Source organism: Entelurus aequoreus, linkage group LG11, assembly GCF_033978785.1.
Source record: "Entelurus aequoreus isolate RoL-2023_Sb linkage group LG11, RoL_Eaeq_v1.1, whole genome shotgun sequence".
NCBI lineage: Eukaryota > Metazoa > Chordata > Actinopteri > Syngnathiformes > Syngnathidae > Entelurus > Entelurus aequoreus.
In genome coordinates, this window is record NC_084741.1 from 33,966,458 (window position 1) to 33,985,549 (window position 19,092).

A 19,092-nucleotide genomic window follows, 5' to 3' on the forward strand; every position below is an offset into this window, starting at 1 on the left:
ATACCAGTGATGTGCCGGTCAGGCTGGTCTGGTTATTTGCCATGGAATGATTTTCAAAATAATAGGGGTGTTGTTTGTTCAGATAATGTTCCACTTTGTCGGTTAATAGCTGTAATTTTATCACACAAAAACATCTTATGACTCAGCTGTTTTTCTGAGCACAGTTTGTGGGAGTACCGGTATATAAAAATAAAGAACATTTTGCAAAGAGTGAGACATCCTCTGCCTGTGAGGTCCATCACAGTGTATCTATTTATTGGCAATGTTTTTTCTTTGTATGGAATTGTTTAAGCTGTGCAAGGGGTCACATCCTTGTCAGTGGCCCCTTGTGTTATTTTGCCATGACTCACAGGAGTCCACTCAGCTGTGCCTTTTACAAAGACTCACCGGAATAAAAGAGTCAAGACACTCTGGAAGAAAGCCGATCTTGTTGTGTGGACACCTTTTGTGTCCTTTTTCTTTGGCCAGACAAGAGGCCATCTGCCCGCAGACAAAGCTCAGCCCTCGTCTGCCTCCCTCCTCCCCTCTTGTGGATAAAATATCTACAGAGTGGTGTATTTCACGTCTGTCCCTTCTGAATTGTATCCTCTGGTATGTGTAGGTCTCCTCACAGAATGCCAGCCACAATGACAAATATCTTACACCTGTCATGTCTCTCTTTGCAGCGATACTTTAACGTTGCCTTAGGGAATCGTGACAAAGAGAAAATAGTTTTATAGGGTCTTCATGTTTTGAAACACAATTTAACGATCACAGATTATTTTAATGAGTGTAGTGTCATGATCCGACATGACTCAAGTTCTTTTCCTATGTTTCAACCATTATTTTCTGTGTTGAAACTCTTAATTTGTTATTTATAAGGTTCCTGTTTGTCAACAAATGTTTCACCTTTCTCATCTGTGACTGGTTGCCAATTAGGAGGCTTTCAATACCAGCCCTGTCCTCTAGACATTGCTGGACTCTGGTGCATCTATTTAGCTTTTTTGTTTCCATGCTGTATACTGTATCTTACCCTATGCTTCTTGTGCAATTCCCTGCTGCACTAGTTTTTTTTTAAAAATTAATAAATACATTTGACCTGCAATTCGTCTGCCATCTCTGCATCCTAGGGTCCAGACCAACACTACGATTACGCAGAACGTAACATGTGATAGTAACAATGCAATTAGAGATGCAACTAAGGGTTATTTTAATCGACGACCAATCAGCGATGATTTTTTTGATTAGTTGACTAGTCAAACAATTAGTTTGGATCCACGGCATGATTTTAACTTATTTTCAGAAGGTAATATAATAAATTGTAGCAAAAAAAATAGATAACTAAGGAATGAATGTGTTCACAAAGAAAATAATCACAGTAAAAATATATAGACTTAAAGTGCAAAATACAGTCACCCCTCGCCACATCGCACTTCAAATATCACGGCTTCACCACATTGCGGATATTTATTTATTTTTTAAAACATATTATATAATTTTTTGGTCCTAAATTAAAAAGAAAAATTGTAAATTAACAAAAAAATATCACTACTACAACAGTATTGGCCACTAGAGGACACCAAACCAATCAGAGCGTGCTGTTCAGTATCGTGGCCACTGATTGGCTCAGCCTCAGACAGCATTACTATATTGGATTACAAAGGTGTAAAGGTGACTAAAGGGTTTTATTGAATGTCTACATGGCTCTCATAATGTTGAAAAACATATTTAGAAGGTCATACATTTGTTTTTATGCTTTAGCTATGAAAAAAAAAAAAAGTATAATTAATGGCAGCCCCCCGCGACCCTAAAAGGGACATTTGGTAGAAAACTGATCAATGGATTGATTTCTACTTTGCAGAAATTCATGTATTGCGGTCATGTCCGGAAACAAATACATCAATAAACGATGGATGAATGTATCCTAAGCTTTAATTAATTCCATGCAAAGAAACCCCTGAAAGCTATTTTCACCTTGTAATGTTAGGGTTATTTAGCTGCCAACAGTCACCCCAAGTATCAAAGTAAAAACAACCTCCTGCTTTACCTTGTCTTTGGTATTATTACCACAAGGAATATTAACATGCATGTCCATTTTTCTTTGCTTGTTGTTTCATAAGACAACATAAAATGAGTAAATCTCAATGCTAGATACACGACTGACATTTTACAGCCTACTTAAGTCATCAAATATCACTTTTATGGCACCATTTAGTATTGGTTGTGAAAACAATAAAATGTGTTAGCGCTACAGAAAGCATTTTATCCAAGCTTTATAGTTATTTCGATTATGTCAAATATTTTTTGCAGTCTTAAATGTAATATCTACAGTGGCCGACAAGGGTAAACGCGCATAAACGTCCAGAACATAAGAAAACTCATGCAAAACGGGCAAAACACAACTCATTAAATAGGTAGCTGTATAACATTGTTAGTTTGATAGATAGACATTGTGAAGGTAAATGTTTTACCTTCACAATTTAACTTTCTTCTGAACTGTTTCTCGTGCTTTGCATATTTCTCTCGGACCTGGCACCACTGGTAGGGCTTACTTCCTAATAACATGCTAACTATTGAGGGACAAAATTAAATTCAAAATTCAAAAGGGCCATTAATTAAATTATTAAAAATCATAAAAATTGTAAATCAATAATTTATTAAATTGTAAATTAATGAAATCATGAAATATTGAAACAATAATTAATTGAATGATTAGATTAAATTTTACATTAAAAATGACACATTTAATAACACATTTATGTATGTGATTTAAATTGTAATGAATTAATGACGCATTTAAGTAATTACTTAAACATTTATTTATTTTGTCTTATTTGGCACCCCCAGTTTCATCGTATTTCCGGAGTGTTTTCCCCAGTGTGTAATGTATTCATGTGATTTGGGGGTTTCGTGTGTTTCTGACGTTGTAGCACATTTTCCCCTGTCAGCCACCGTAAATATCATATTAATGACGCCAAAATACCTGCCTGTCCTGTTTATTGCTTGCATATGTGCAACACAGGCAAATACATAATGAGTGTAGCAACAGCTCCCCACTGATAATACACCTTATGGCTGCAGTCCTTCAAATGAGCTTTCTTTGCTCTTTTACATGGATTTGACTGCCTCGGGATTACTTCCTGTGTCAGGATTATGGCAATAATCTCTCCCAATCCCAGTTGCTGGTCTGGCTCTGCTGGTCCTCTGCAGATTACTGCTTGTGACAAGTGGGAGTTTCTGGATGGCCCCATCTCTGTGGCATGGCGGGGGGGATTCCATCCTTACAAAGATGGAGGTCAAGATTTGATTGAATTCTGAGTGCTCTTCATCTGAATAACCCTCTGTAGTATTTGAGGCAGCGGTGACACATTTAGGAGGCCCGTGCTGCCTGCGAGCTGCTGGCATGTGAATATCTGCAGCTAAGTGGAGTGGAGTGTGTCCGGAAGGCAGTGGGCTAATGTGAGAGTGCTGTGTGATATAAAGAGGGCGTCTGCACTATTGATCCTGCTTTACAGAGCTGTTGAGCTGTGTGAAACAGTCCTGACAGCAACCCCCCCACCCCTACTCAGCCCCTCCCTATCATAGAGCCGGCTCTCTCTCTCTCTCTCTCGCTCCTTTCTGGGCGTGTGAAAGAGGGCCATTGTGCGAGGCACACTCCAGCCTTCAGGCCACCCACCGCCCATCTTCTCCGCACTGCACTGACCAGAAGTGGAGCCTTCCCCTCGATAGCGGCCGTCAGTTGCCCTGCTGGCTGAGAAGAGGGGAGCGGACCGTGCTTCTCCCTTCCGCATCTTCCCCCAGAGGAGATGGAGGACCTGTGGGAACTAGATCAGGCCGGCGCGGAGGCCGAAAATAACCGAGGCGGGTTCGAAGGGGACGTGATGAACCACAAAGCCAAACGACAAGAGCGGAAGCGACAGGAACTGCTGGCTTTTGCCCTGGGAGTCAAGCTGGGGAGCAAGGGGACACTTTTGTGGAAGCCCATCAAACTGTTGGCCTCCTGTCCACAGATCTCCTCATCTCTGGTGAGGCAGAGCACCTTGAAAGACACACCAGAGAAGCAGTGCTCCTATGAGAAGATCCACAACTTTAAGGTAAGATGAAAGTCTTCAGTAAAACATATTTTTCTTGATTAGTCTTGATCAAATAATATTGTTGTTCTGATGGAAACACACACAGCTGACTTCCTGCAGCACAAAATGTGTGACTAATGCACAGAGACGAGCACAGCGCATTGATTATCATTGATTTTCAACTCTTACCCTTAGTCTCCTGACTTTGTGAGACACATGTAAATTATTGTAAGCACTCATGACTGACAATCTTTTAGTGCTGCCTTCCACTAAGGATCTTCATAGTCAAACCTGTTTGTTAGATTTTGCCCATAGTTGACGATAAGTCAAATCTATGCTGTTAAAATAAACAGAATTGTGATGATAGTAGTGCATCCTGACAGGTCACTTGGTGTCAGTATAACGTATAGCGGCAAAACAGAGATCTAATTTGCAACTTTTCCCACTCAATCAATCAATCAAAGTTTATTTATATAGCTCTTAATCACAAGTGTCTCAAAGGGCTGCACAAGCCACAACGATATCCTCGGCTCAGATCCCACCACCAAAATAGGCCTAACTACTCAGATAATCAAATGCACACGGAAATTTGGATTGTTTAGTGAGGTCCTCTGTTCAAGACATCCAACTTGACTAAATAGAGAAAGGAACATTTGTAACAAAGTTTCTGTATGTGAACCTGCGGAAGGATCATTACATTTGCCAGCAAAGAGCTACACCTCCAGCGGGGAGGCAGCACGTCCGTTCCCACACTGTGTCTAATTTCCAGTCAGATTTAGACGGTTATAGGCGTGCGGTGGCACAGAGAGATTCCTGTCTGACTGTGGCGCATCCTGGTACCCTATGTAGAAACATCTTACCAACACTATTAGTCAAATATTTTTCCGTGCAAGCAATTAGGTTTTTATATAATGCGAGATGTGGGAGGCCAAAACTCACAGCCAGCTGTTTTAGTCACATGACGTCACAACACCAGAAGCAGTGACCAGAATGGGTGATCGCTGTCTAGTGAATTGTAATTGTATGATCTCGTATTCTCTAAAAAGTATTTGTCTACACACAAATGATGAAGGCAATCATTTCATCCTCCCAACACACCTGCTGTACATGGTGGGCTTCAGCAGGCACTTAACTCCGGGAGGGTTAAATGTCTGACGATTCAAAATCAAATATTTGACTATTTGAAGACAGCTCTAAAATCTATTGTATTAGGTTTCATTTCTAACCTGCTCCAGCTATTTTTCTGTGAAAAGAAAACAAAAATCCTTCACCGCCTGCCTTATGCTACCTTCCTCCCTCTCACCTGTTGAAGGTGTGTGCGTTTGACTGCACAGGTGCATCGTCCTACCAGTGTCGGGGTGCCTGTCTGTTATTTAGACGTGCAGCCCTGCCTGCAAGTATCTGATTGCCTGGCAGCAGATGCCAGACACATAACGCTAAATCCTTTAATCTGCCTCATGTGTGTACACACGCTCTCAATTGACCACCACGCTCCCCTCTCCTGTAGCGTCCCATCACAAAGTAAGCTCTGTGCCGCCCATCTAAAGGGTGCTTCTCCTGCTTTTGGACATGGAGGTGCAATGTGTGTGTCTAATCATGGGGTGTCCACCTGCAGGTACACACCTTTCGAGGGCCACACTGGTGTGAGTACTGCGCCAACTTCATGTGGGGCCTAATTGCCCAAGGTGTCCGCTGCTCAGGTAAGTGCACTGCAAACGACAAAGAATGTATTGTCAGTAATAGGACAGCTTTCACAAGTAATGTACAGTGTGTGGACAACACATTGCATAATGGTTCTAAATACACATCGGTGGGTTGATAACACTGAATAACTTTATGGTTATCCCGCCAACCAAGAAAACATGTTTTTCCATTGTATTGCATCCTTTTCTAATTACTAGCTTAAATATGTAAAAATTTAAATAGTTAATCTAATTTAGTTTTACTACTTTTGATAATGTAATACGCTATATATTTTTGGCGCATGTTAGCGTCGGAATGTTTTAATTGAAAAAAAAATAATTAAATTGAACTGTACATTTTTATCTATTTGTCATTTATTTACCATGTCACCCTGAGAGCCAGCGTCCTCTGGGTGGTATGCAGTGGGCATTTGCAAAAATGCATACCCCTTACCAAGGCTATTTTACTCTGACAAAAGAAATAGATCTACTGTACTGAGTATGCTGAATCTGAGGAGGCTATTGACTGCATATCAAGATTCGGAACATGACCAACGGGATATTTTGTGGTTTTCTTACAAGTATGTTTTTTTTAAAGTTGTTTATGCCTTGATTATTTTTTCAGCTTTCTGGATATTATTAATTGATTTTGTGTCATAAAAGCAAACATTTTCGAGCAACATCAAGTGTTGATTTTACATTATATAAGACGAGAATACAGCGGTACCTCAGTTTTCATTAATAAGCTGTTTCCGAAGGTTGGACAAAAACTTAATCTTACGAAAACCGAAACCAGTTTTGCTATAAGTAATAATGCAAATCCAATTAATCCATTCTAGACGGACAACATTTATTTAAAATAAATATTCAAAAAATACGAACACAAAACACATTTCATAGAGAATAATTATATCGTCCATGACAGAAGTCTTGTCACATAAGGACATACTGACTTAAAGTGGAACAATGATGATTTTATTCTACATTTAAAACATTTCCTTGTGGTCTAGATAATATGAATTGGATATGGTTGGGTTTAAATTTTGCTTAAATTTGGCTCATCGGTCACATTTATAACCACTTTTTTTGAGTCTGTCTGCAAGATGATCGATTCTGGAGGCGTTCCCCAGATTGCAAATGAAACCACGCCGCACCCTGTTCAAAAGTATCATAATTTTTCTTTTGAAAATGTACACTGTTTCAATATTTATCTTGAAGTCGTCTACACAAAAAAATTTTTTTCTGACAAACACTATATAGATTCACTCTGTCACAAAATTAGGCACACCTGTACAGTCACTCTGCGATCGATTTTAGCAGCATTTATGTCATTGCATGTCGATGTTATTATGCACATGCCAGGATTATGAATGAAGTTCTTTATTGTCATTGCTTTCAGGAAGACAATGAAATGTGGTTTCACAGAGATAAATAAATGATAATGATAAATGGGTTGTACTTGTATAGCACTTTTCTACCTTCAAGGTACTCAAAGCGCTTTGACAGTATTTCCACATTTACCCATTCACACACACATTCACACACTGATGGCGGGAGCTGCCATGCAAGGCGCTAACCAGCAGCCATCAGAGGCAAAGGGTGAAGTGTCTTGCCCAAGGACACAACGGACGTGACTAGGATGGTAGAAGGTGGGAATTGAACCCCAGTAACCAGCAACACTCCGATTGCTGGCACAGCCACTCTACCAACTTCGCCACGCCGCCACAATGTAAAAATATAAACGTATGCGATACACAAAATATACACACATACAAATACACACTTTAAATGTACAATCCTTTACACAGTCCTCATTTGGCTTGTCAGTTGAGTGATGAGGATGATGGTGGTTGGTGATGGTTAGATGACAAGAATACTTTATTCTACCTTTCTTGTGTTTCCCCTAATAGCCTGAAGCAGAGGGGAAGGAGCTTGTCTCCCTCTGGCTGAGAACTTTACTTAACGTCCAAATAAGTACTTCCACCTCGCTGTGAGTCACGACTTAGCCAAACTGCACAACTTTGCAAACAGAGGTCACCAAAACTGCGTGCAAGCTCACGCCAAAAAGCATGAATTGTATGATTTGACGCTTTGGCATTGTGTAATATGAGTATCCAACATTGTAACATTTATAAGTCGAAGACTAAAATTATCATAGGTACCCTTTAAAAGGCCATATATCTTTTATTTCTAATCTATCAATTTCTAGGGGAAAAAAAGATTAATGTCAAGAGCTTTCACATTATTAACTCGGTGTCAAAGGAAAAAGGTGATAAAAATGTCTTGATGTTCACAGTTTGTAAAGCCCATAACATTTGTTTTTGCAAGGACAACAGTTGTTATATGATTCAACCAATCACACATTTGAGCTTTGCCTGTGATAAATACTGCAATGGACACATTCCCGAGTGGGTAAAAAGAACCCCAGCAAAGACCATCGTGTGCAGTACAAAATGACGTCGAAGAACATGCACAAGATTCAACCACTAACCGCAATAATGATCATCAAGAGCCTGAAGATCAAGTCTGCTGCTGAGTTGGCAGAAATCTTCAATGTATCCCAACGTCAAGTAGAGAAGATAAAAACAATTCAGACGCCGTAACTTAAGACTTGTTTGAGAGGACCAACAGCCCTTTTTCAGAAATCCCTTTATCTACAAGAACAGTTGTGTCAAATTGTCTCACGCTGTGGTCTGTATGGCCAAATTAGTGCTGACAAACATTAAACAGAATACTACTAAAAAAATGTGTTGCATTTGTCAAGGTCCACAGCTCGCAAAAGGATGGACAGTAGAGACAAAAGATAGATTTTTTAAATAAATAATTTAATGAACTGCATCTCTAACACTGTGAATTTTGTAGAAGACCTGTCGGAACACACACGGGCCCAAGATTCACCCAGAAAAACAGTTAAGTTTGTTGAGGAAAAATCCTGGTTTAAGTAACATCCAGTATTGGTGTGTGTGAGATCTTCAGAATGGATGACAGTATCAACAGCTTGAAATATCAAGACGTTCTTGCTGCCAAGTACATTCCAAGTCACAAGAAAGGGCAATTTCTGAAGCAGAAATGCGCTCTTTTTCAAGCTTCAAAGTTCCTTAAGGCGAAGAAGGTCAAGCTGCTCCCAGATTGTCCATCCAAGTTACCATGCAGACATGAAAATTAATGAGCATGTCTGATGTAAGATGGAGATTTGGAAAATTACACCAAATTATTTATTTGCTATACCAGATGATTTCCTAAATAAATGATTTGGGGGATTTTTGAGTTGTATGGATGCAGTCTTTCAAGTTCATGTGAGTCATACACAATAATCATCCAATATTTTTTAAAATCCTTTATCCAGGAAGTCCCATTGACATGAGTAATCTCTTTCAAGGGAATCCTGCTACAAACATTCATCTGATATTACTGTTGCAGTTTTAGGTTTTCAAAATAAAATAATACCATAATACCACAATACACTATTTGCTTTGTCTCATATAACACAAAAGCAAAACATTTTTTCAAATAACCTAGTATATACTGATGTATGTTGAATTGGTTTTAGCATCTTAACGTACAAAATGTATCAAAACGGCATTCTTTAATTTTTCAGTATGGCACACTCGGTGGACAACCCTGCTTTTTATTCTAGAGGCTTTTGCCTTTCATACAAGCCATTTCTGATTTCAAATACCGTAATTTCCGGACTATAAGCCGCTACTTTTTCCCCTCGTTCTGGTCCCTGCGGCTTATACAAGGGTGCGGCTTATATACGGCCTGTTCTTCTCCGACACCGACGAAGAGGATTTCGGTGGTTTTAGTACGCAGGAGGAAGACGATGACACAATGATTAAAGACTGACTTTTCATATACCGGTAGGCTGGTTATTTTGATAACGTACAGGCGAGCACTTTGTATTACTTTGCACCGTTGTATTATTTGTACTCTGCACGAATGCTGTTCGCCATGTCAAAGATGTGAAAGTTTGATTGAATGATTGAAAGATTTATAGTTAATAAATGGGACGCTTTGCGTTCCCAAACAGTCATCTCTGTCCCGACAATCCCCTCCGTGGTAGCAGGAACCCCTATATACTACGCTAATTACACATCAAAACCCTGCGGCTTATAGTCGGGTGCGGCTTATATATGGAGCAATCTGTATTTTCCCCTAAACTTAGCTGGTGCGGCTTATAGTCAGGTGCGGCTTATAGTCCGGAAATTACGGTAATCAACTAAAAGTCAAGTTTTTTTTGTTTTTTTTAATAAAATCTAAATGATAAAGAAACATTTACCTTTTACCTTTAATGACGGCCCTTGTTGACGAAGAGTGGGAGGAGTACTTCCTGAATTTAATAGTATTTCTCATCGTCTTTATTAAAGTGCTGTCAATCACAACTTTCTTTGGCCCCATGGTGGATTATTTTGCCATTGTTTTTAACAGACTGAATCACCAAAGCGTGGGATTCTTTGTGTGAGCAAACAGACTTGCTTGTTGTTTTGTAATCTTAGATAACCAAGACGATCCTTTGGCAAAAAAGGTTTGTCAAAGTGGGTTGTATGAGAACTGAGGTACCACTTTATTATCTTCAGCAATGACCCACCCTAATAATAACGCGGTTTTGGGTGGACCAGCCTGGACTTTTGTTGTTACTGACATTACAACACAGTCATTGGAAATACATTGTTCAATAATCTTTTTTTTTTGTGCAAAATAAAAATGTTACCATCATTAAAACAAAGATTTACAAATCTTATTCCATCAACTTCGACCGGGATTTGAATGCAGTACATTCTGCTAAATAAGACAAGCACTATTGCAGTAACATTTCATATGAAGCACCCTATTATTTGACATTTTACATGCACCTCTTTACACAAAATGGGGCCCTGTAGTACAGTGCGTGTTCTGCGTTTAGGGTAATGCATATGGCGTCAGAACATTGCCAATATCCTTGCGAAAACGTGTAAAGAACACATGCATGGACTCACTCTCTGCGCGCATGCGGCACCTTTTTGCTATGGTTGTGTTTGCCCTCGTGAAGTGTCTTTTTCTCTACGCGCACAACAGTCCACCCTTTTGGCACACGCACTTAGGGTCGGGCATTGACTACACAGCCCAACAACTTTCCTTCTTTCTAATTGGTCAATTTAAGCGCCAACTATCTCCTGGTCAGAGCCAATTTTAAGGAACTTGGCAAAAAGTTTTTCTTAAAGAATGCTCCGCAGGTAATTGCAATGTAGCATTATTTACACCTACTTTATATATGTATGATAAAAGGTAGCTCATTGATGAATGCCCTGATTAATTATCTTTATTTTGAGCATATTCCTTCATGAAGAATGATTTAAATGGTTATTTGGTCTAAACCTTTGACTCTACAGAATAATCCCCTTTAGAAGAAGCATACAGTTGGACATTACCAGTTCCCTAAAATGAGATCTGACCAGGAGACAATAGGCATTTAAAAGAGCACTTATTATGCACGACCAACGTTCCTTAACTATTGCTACCTGTTATTGTGTATTTGGGATCTGCTTAAGTCCCAGGAATTAAAAATCAAACCGTGGAGGCATTTTGGAGATATCTTGCCTTCCTTAATACATCCTCCAAATCAGAATTTGCCCTGTCCTGTGATGTTTTTCACACCGTTGATGTCAGCGGATTACCCATGTATGTTAGAAATTTACCCAAAGTGCTTTGCGCGATTGCACCATTGTAGACTGCGCTGTAGTCAATAAGCTTCTTTTTTGCTATCTTCTTATTGGGGGGCAGACTGGCTCGTACATTGATTGATTGATTGATTGATTGATTGATTGATTGATTGATTGAGAAGTTTATTGACGTCTTAAAGAATTGAATCCATGTAATGCTTTAACAAGGCAAATGGATGGCACAAAAAGCCAAAAGGCTTGTTTCCATTGTGGGCCATTAAATATTCATCACATTTGATACATTCAATAATAAAAGATATATAACCTGTAACATGTATATAAACAATTAAGTTAAAAAATGGATAAATTATGTACATACACACAGTATACATGTCAGGTGATTTGAAAAACAATATACCGTATTTTCCGCACCATAAGGCGCCCCGTGTTATTAGCCGCACGTTTAATGAACGGCATATTTTAAAACTTTGTTTACCTATTAGCCGCCCCGTGCTATTAGCCGCACCTACGCTACGCTAAAGGGAATGTCAACAAAACAGTCAGATAGGTCAGTCAAACTTTAATAATATATTACAAACCAGCGTTCTAACAACTCTGTTCACTCCCAAAATGTAATGTGCAAATGTGCAATAACAAAAATAGTAACACTCAAAATAGTGCAGAGCAATAGCAACATCAATAACTCAACGTTGCTCATACGTTAGTGTCACGCAACAGACAAAATAAACATTTAAAGCTCACTTTCTGAAGTTATTACTCATCTACAAATTCCTTCGAATTCTTCTTCTTCGGTGTGCTTCACTTGTTTTTTGACACCATCGATGATGTGGACGCGCATGCAGTCGTAGATCAACAGGAACGGCGCTGCGTGAAAAAAGTCACCCGGTGTCTTCGCGTAAACGTCTATCAACCACTCGCTCATCTTTTCTTCATCCATCCATCCCTTCGAGATAGCTTTTATGACGCCGGCTGGAAAGTTCTCTTTTGGCAAGGTCTTCCTTTTGAATATCACCGTGGGTGGAAGTTTCTGGCCGTTAGCATGGCAAGCTAGAACCACAGTAGGACGACTTCTCATTCCCTGTGGTGCGAATATTCACCGTACGTGTTCCCGTTGTATCCACAGTGCGGTTCACGGGAATATCAAAAGTCAGTGGAACCTTGTACACGTGTCTCTTAGTAGGAGACATTTTGTTGTCTTTACGGAAACACACAAATGAAATTAAATATCCGCGAGCTTCTTCTTCTACGGGGGCGGGTGCTCACCTTGGCGGTTGCTTACAGTAGAAGAAGAAGCGCTTCCTCTTCTATGGGGGCGGTTGCTTACCGTAGAAGAAGAAGCGCTTCCTCTTTTACGGGGAAAAAAGATGGCGACTGTTTACCGTAGTTGCGAGACCTAAACCTTATGAAAATAAATATGAATATTAATCCATATATAAGGCGCACCGGGTTATTAGCCGCACTGTCTGCTTTTGACAAAAATTGTGGTTTTTAGGTGCGGCTTATGGTGCGGAAAATACGGTATACAAAAAATGGGGGGAGGGGGCATATATACACTATGTACATGAAACTATGCACATGTTGACTCCAAGAGTGTGCAAAACAGAATGAGAAAATATACATACACTATAACCACATATAAACCTGTTTGATGCTTCGAAGAGTTGCTGGGGATCAATTTTGGTTCAGATCAGCTGAGCCATGATTTTATGGCAGTTTTCAAATTTAGTAGGGAAGTTTGAATTTCAAGGTCTGTTGGTAGTGCATTCCACTGTGTGGTGGCAAAATAGTAGAATGCATTTTTTCCCATGAGAGTCTTGAATTTGGGGGGCGACAAGGTCTGAGGAACTCCCTCTCGTGTAGTACCTGTGAGCATCACTTACTCTGGTGAAATAGTTTGACAGGTACTTGGGGACAGTTTCTCTGAGTATTTTGAATACCAGGCACATTGCGGTTTGGTGTACTCTTTCCTCAACTCTAAGCCATCCTAATTTTGTAAAGTGGGCTTGAGTTAGGTGAGTCCTGTATGGGAGGTTGAGCAGGAGTCTCACCAGCTTGTTTTGGGAAACAAGCTGCTGCACATGCATCCTCTGCTGTTGCCATTCTAATACAAAGTAGCGTATAGTTCTAACTTATATCTGTCAGTAGACTTGCTATGCAAGCGCTAAAAACTACAACATGGATGACAGCGAGAAGACACAGTCGAAGTGGAGCCACGTAAATAAGACTGAAAAGACATTTAGAAAGTGGCTTGAAAAGATCATTTTAGTACAATTTAGACCAAAGAACCACCATTATGTGCTATGTAGACCTCAAGGAAGTGTTTTAAATGTAAAAAAAAATCATGATATGACCCCTTTAAAGGGACCAATCAGAAAGTAGGGCAATTGCTGGAATGTGTATTCAACCAAGAGGGTGGAACATCGCGCGCACAGAGAAAGAGAAAGATGCAGCGTGCGCAAAGAGACTCCACAAGTGTGCACAGAGTAGATGCACTAGCGTAAAAAGATTCCACGGCGACTCTGTGCACGCATATGGCATCTTTTTGCACGCGCAAAATAAGTCTGCACGCACGCAGAGTGTGTTTTTGCTACTTTTCTGACACCCTAGTTCGGACGCCATAAGTGCGGCCCTCGTATGGGTACTGGCAACCCCTCTAAAAAGTTGCAAATTATTCATCCGAAGTCATTTTTTTCAATACCATGAAAAATCATTGCGAGTAAAAATATCAACATCTTAAAAAAACAGGTTAAAGATAGTTCAAAAGTGACTAAAAATAGCAGCAAAACTAACTTATGACAGCTTGCAAGACCCTGTCACAAGATTTCATATTCAAAAGCCAGACTCAATGCGAGACCTGGCCTTTGCCCCACCACCCAAACAAAATGTTTGTTGTTGACACATTTGCCATGGTGATAAGCTGCAGGCAAAGACTATCATCAGACACCTCGTGCTTTGGTGAGCAGGAGGGACTTCTTTGTTTCAACTCCTCATACATTCTCTCAGGAGCTCCTTCCAAACCTGCAGTCAAACAGCTTAGACACGCTCTGCATTGCACACCACCAAAAATGACTTCCTGCTGCTGTGTTGGTTATCTGCCACTGACCAAGTGTCGGCAGGGAGCTGTACTTCCGCTGTCTTAAGCCCCCCTGCTGTGCTTGCGTTATCGTCGGTGTGAGGCTGACGGGCCGCTCTTTATCTCTCCTGTAAGATTGCGGGCTGAGTGTACACAAGCAGTGCTCGAAGCTGGTGCCCAGCGACTGCCAGCCGGACCTGCGCAGGATAAAGAAAGTGTTCAGCTGTGACCTCACCACACTCGTCAAGGCCCACAACACCACCAGGCCCATGGTGGTGGATCTCTGCATTCGGGAGATAGAGCTCCGAGGTAAAAGGGCAATAATGATGGTGAATGTGCTTAAACATAAATATTGAACATACAATGTATGTGTTAAACTGCCCATTGCTTGTGTTACAGGTATGAAATCTGAAGGTCTGTACAGAGTGTCTGGTTTCTCCGAGCACATCGAGGACGTGAGACTGGCCTTTGACAGAGGTGTGACTCTTTGCCGCAGTACTTGTGCATACAGTTGTCCCTTGCCACATCGCGTTTCAAATATTACAGCTTGCACATTTTTTGGGGATATTTTTTTTATTTTTTAATGCATATTCAAAAAATGTTTTGGTCTTAAATTATGTATTTTCCATCATACAAATGGCTAAATAAACTAAATATATCAATATGCTACAGTTAGGGGTGTGGGAAAAAATCGATTCGAATTCGAATCGCGATTCTCACGTTGTGCGTTTCAGAATCGATTCTCATTTTTAAAATATCGATTTTTTAAATTTAAAAAAAAAATTGTTTTAATATACTGTATTTATATATATATATATATATATATATATATATTTTTTTTTTTTTTTTTTTTTAATTCATCAATCCAACAAAACAATACACAGCAATACCATAACAATGCAATCCAATTCCAAAACCAAACCCGACCCAGCAACACTCAGAACTGCAATAAACAGAGCAATTGAGAGGAGACACAAACACGACACCGAACAAACCAAAAGTAGTGAAACAAAAATGAATATTATCAACAACAGTATCAACATTAGTTACAATTTCAACATAGCAGTGATTAAAAATCCCTCATTGACATTATCATTAGACATTTATAAAAATAAATAAAAAGTGAACAATAGTGTCACAGTGGCTTACACTTGCATCGCATCTCATAAGCTTGACAACACACTGTGTCCAATATTTTCACAAATATAAAATAAGTCATATTTTTGGTTCATTTAATAGTTAAAACAAATTTACATTATTGCAATCAGTTGATAAAACATTGTCCTTTACAATTATAAAAGCTTTTTACAAAAATCTACTAGTCTGTTTGCATGTCAGCAGACTGGGGTAGATCCTGCTGAAATCCTATGTATTGAATGAATAGAGAATCGTTTTGAATCGGGAAAAAAAATCGTTTTTGAATCGAGAATCGTGTTGAATTGAAAAAAAAATCGATTTTGAATCGAATCGTGACCCCAAGAATCGATATTGAATCGAATCGTGGGACACCTAAAGATTCACAGCCCTAGCTACAGTTGTATTGTCCATTAGAGAACACCAAACCAATTAGAGAAATCTGGTCAATATTGGGGCCACTGATTGGTTCAGCCTCAGGCAGCATTACTATATTGGATTCAAAGAGTGCAAAAGTGACTAAAGGGTATGACAGAAAATGGAGCAGCGCCCCTAGTGGCTGGCAGCTTCGGGCCGGATGCCCGCCCCCTCAACCCTCGTTGCAAGTCTCAAGTTGTACAAAATGTCATAATATGTATTTTTTTTCCTCACCTCAAACTGCCCCCGCCTGCTCTTCAACGGGTTTGTACTGAAAATGAAATTTCCTACTACTTGTGCAATGACAACTACGATCCTTTCTTCCTTCCTTCCGTCATGTCTATAGGGCTCTCATAACATTAAAACAACTTATTTAGAAGGTCAAACACACGTTTGAATGCACTAGCTATGAAAATATAAAATTCATGATTCCTATTTTTTTCAACTTTGCGGAAACTCATTCATCGATAGTTTGATTACCGGTATGTCAGATTTTGGGCACGGATGACTTGAATGTGCTCAGATGTGTTGATATTATCGTGGCACAACACACATGCTCTGCTCAGTGCCTGATTTTTTTATCTTTATGTGTGAGGTCTGTTACAGAGCTAAAATCTCTTTAAGATTTAGAAAATATTTATGTGTACCAGCCTTAAAACACTGATGGACAGACATTTTACACATTTTTTTAATTTTCCGCACACATTTAGAAGCTTTGAACTTAACTCGTGAAAAGTATTAGAGCCTTATCCAGTAAATGTTGTTATGAACAGACGGTGACAAGGCGAACATCAGTGCCAGTGTCTATGCAGACATCAACATCATTGCTGGCGCTCTGAAGCTCTACTTGAGAGACCTTCCTATCCCTATCATCACCTTTGACCTGTACTCCAAATTCATCCAGGCAGCAAGTAAGGACTCGCCTCTTCTTTCTCTCTCTTATTTGCTGCTGCCTGCCATCACTTTGATTTATTATTTCCCCGCATATTTGCAGAGATCCCTAATGCTGAATCCAGGCTGGAGGCCGTGCATGAGGCTCTGCTACAGCTTCCTCCAGCTCACTACGAGACTCTTCGCTACCTGATGGCTCACCTCAAGAGGTTAGCCATCGTTTATGAATGCAATTCAGTGTTTTGTGCAGCGTAATCAGAAGTGTGGACTCGTGTCAGGCAACTTGAACTTGAGTCGCAATTTTGACGACTTTGGACTCGACTTGATAATGTCGTCAAAAACTTGACATGGACTTTGACATCACTTACTCAGGACTTGACTCTGACTAAAGCATTACAACTACAGGTGTGACGTTTGCAAACAAATCGAGTCTATTAAGTTAAAGTTAAAGTACCAATGATTGTCACACACACTCTAGGTGTGGTGAAATTTGCCCTCTGCATTTGACCCATCCCCTTGTTCAACCCCTGGGAGGTGAGGCGATCAGTGGGCAGCAGCGGTGCCACGCCCGGGAATCATTTTTGGTGATTTAACCCCCAATTCCAACCATTGATGCTGAGTGCCAAGCAGGCAATGGCAAATGGGTCCCATTTTTATAGTCTTTGGTACGACTCGGCCGGGGTTTGAACTCACAACTTACCGATCTCAGGGCGGACACTCTAACCACTAGGCCACTGAGTAGGTTTTTAAACTGCTCTTTTAAAGGCCTACTGAAATGATTTTTTTTTATTTAAACAGGGATAGCAGATCCATTCTATGTGTCATACTTGATCATTTCGCGATAGTGCAATATTTTTGCTGAAAGGATTTAGTAGACAACATCGACGATAAAGTTCTCAACTTTTGGTCGCTGATAAAAAAAGCCTTGCCTGTACCGGAAGTAGCGTGACGTCAAAGGTTGAAAGGCTCCTCACATTTCCCCATTGTTTTCAATGCAGCGAGAGCGATTCGGACCGAGAAAGCGACGATTACCCCATTAATTTGAGCGAGGATGAAAGATTCGTATATAAAGAACGTGAGAGTGAAGGACTAGAGTGCAGTGCAGGACGCATCTTTTTTCGCTCTGACCATAACTTAGGTACAAGCTGGCTCATTGGATTCCACACTCTCTCCTTTTTCTTTTGTGGATCACGGATTTGTATTTCAAACCACCTCGGATACTATATCCTCTTGAAAATGAGAGTCGAGAACGCGAAATGGACATTCACAGTGACTTTTATCTCCACGACAATACATCGGCAAAACACTTTAGCTACGGAGCTAACGTGATAGCATCAGGCTTAACTGCATATAGAAACAAAAGAAATAAGCCCCTGACTGGAAGGATAGACAGAAAATCAACTATTAAACCATTTTTTTGGGACATGCCACCAGAAAAAGAGTCATACATAAAGGGGGCTTAGGGCTGGGCGATATGGCCGACCTATCACGATTTTAGTGTTTTATATTGGTCGATATCGATAATTACTTGTATTTTTTATGAACTATCAAAAATACAGACCAAGAGAAAAATATATTAAATGTAAACATTTGTATTTTTAAAAAAAATGTCAACACAACCATGGAAAACAATCAATGTCAACAAAATTCTAAGATTACATTAGACACTTAATAATATTCTCTTAAAACGAAAGTGCCAAAATAAGGAATACATAAGAAATGCTTAGTAAAGTGTAACAAAATAGTGCAAAGTGTGAAATTTAAACACAGAGAAAGCCGAGAAGAACTATTTTCTGCAAGTTTAGTGTCAGGAAGTTACGGCTGTGCTCTAATGTATGAGCACAGCTAAGGTGATGTGGTACTACCGGCCTTTGTTGGTAGAGCGCCTTGCCTAATTTACAGACCACATTGATCTGACTCTGGTCCGTTTGAAAAAAATCCCAAAAATTGCCATACCATTTTTTTTGCTCTGTGCAGTACTCATTTTTAGTTTCTCTTCTCACTCCATGCAAAAAAAACAACTGTGAGACAACAAGATGGGGCAACCAAACTTGATAGTTGATACTGTATTTCCTAATTGGCTTTTAGCATATCACTCCCAGAGTGCCTTTGTTCATGCAACCAACCTTGCTTTGCAACTTCCGTTTTCTTCCTGTGAAGAAAAAAAAAATCATCAAACATTT

At 39.8% G+C, this 19,092-nt stretch overlaps 1 protein-coding gene across 2 annotated transcripts in view; it reads left to right on the forward strand.

The window, feature by feature from the left end:
• The window catches only part of LOC133660023 (beta-chimaerin-like), a 74,958-nt gene that overhangs the window by 50,259 nt on the left and 5,607 nt on the right, over positions 1-19,092 (forward strand). For both annotated transcript variants that reach the window (XM_062063045.1, XM_062063044.1), the window contains 6 exons: positions 3,990-4,073; positions 5,668-5,752; positions 14,603-14,776; positions 14,867-14,944; positions 16,792-16,929; positions 17,013-17,118. In XM_062063045.1, coding sequence (XP_061919029.1) covers positions 3,990-4,073; positions 5,668-5,752; positions 14,603-14,776; positions 14,867-14,944; positions 16,792-16,929; positions 17,013-17,118 — 665 coding nt within the window. The remainder of the gene's footprint in view (positions 1-3,989; positions 4,074-5,667; positions 5,753-14,602; positions 14,777-14,866; positions 14,945-16,791; positions 16,930-17,012; positions 17,119-19,092) is intronic.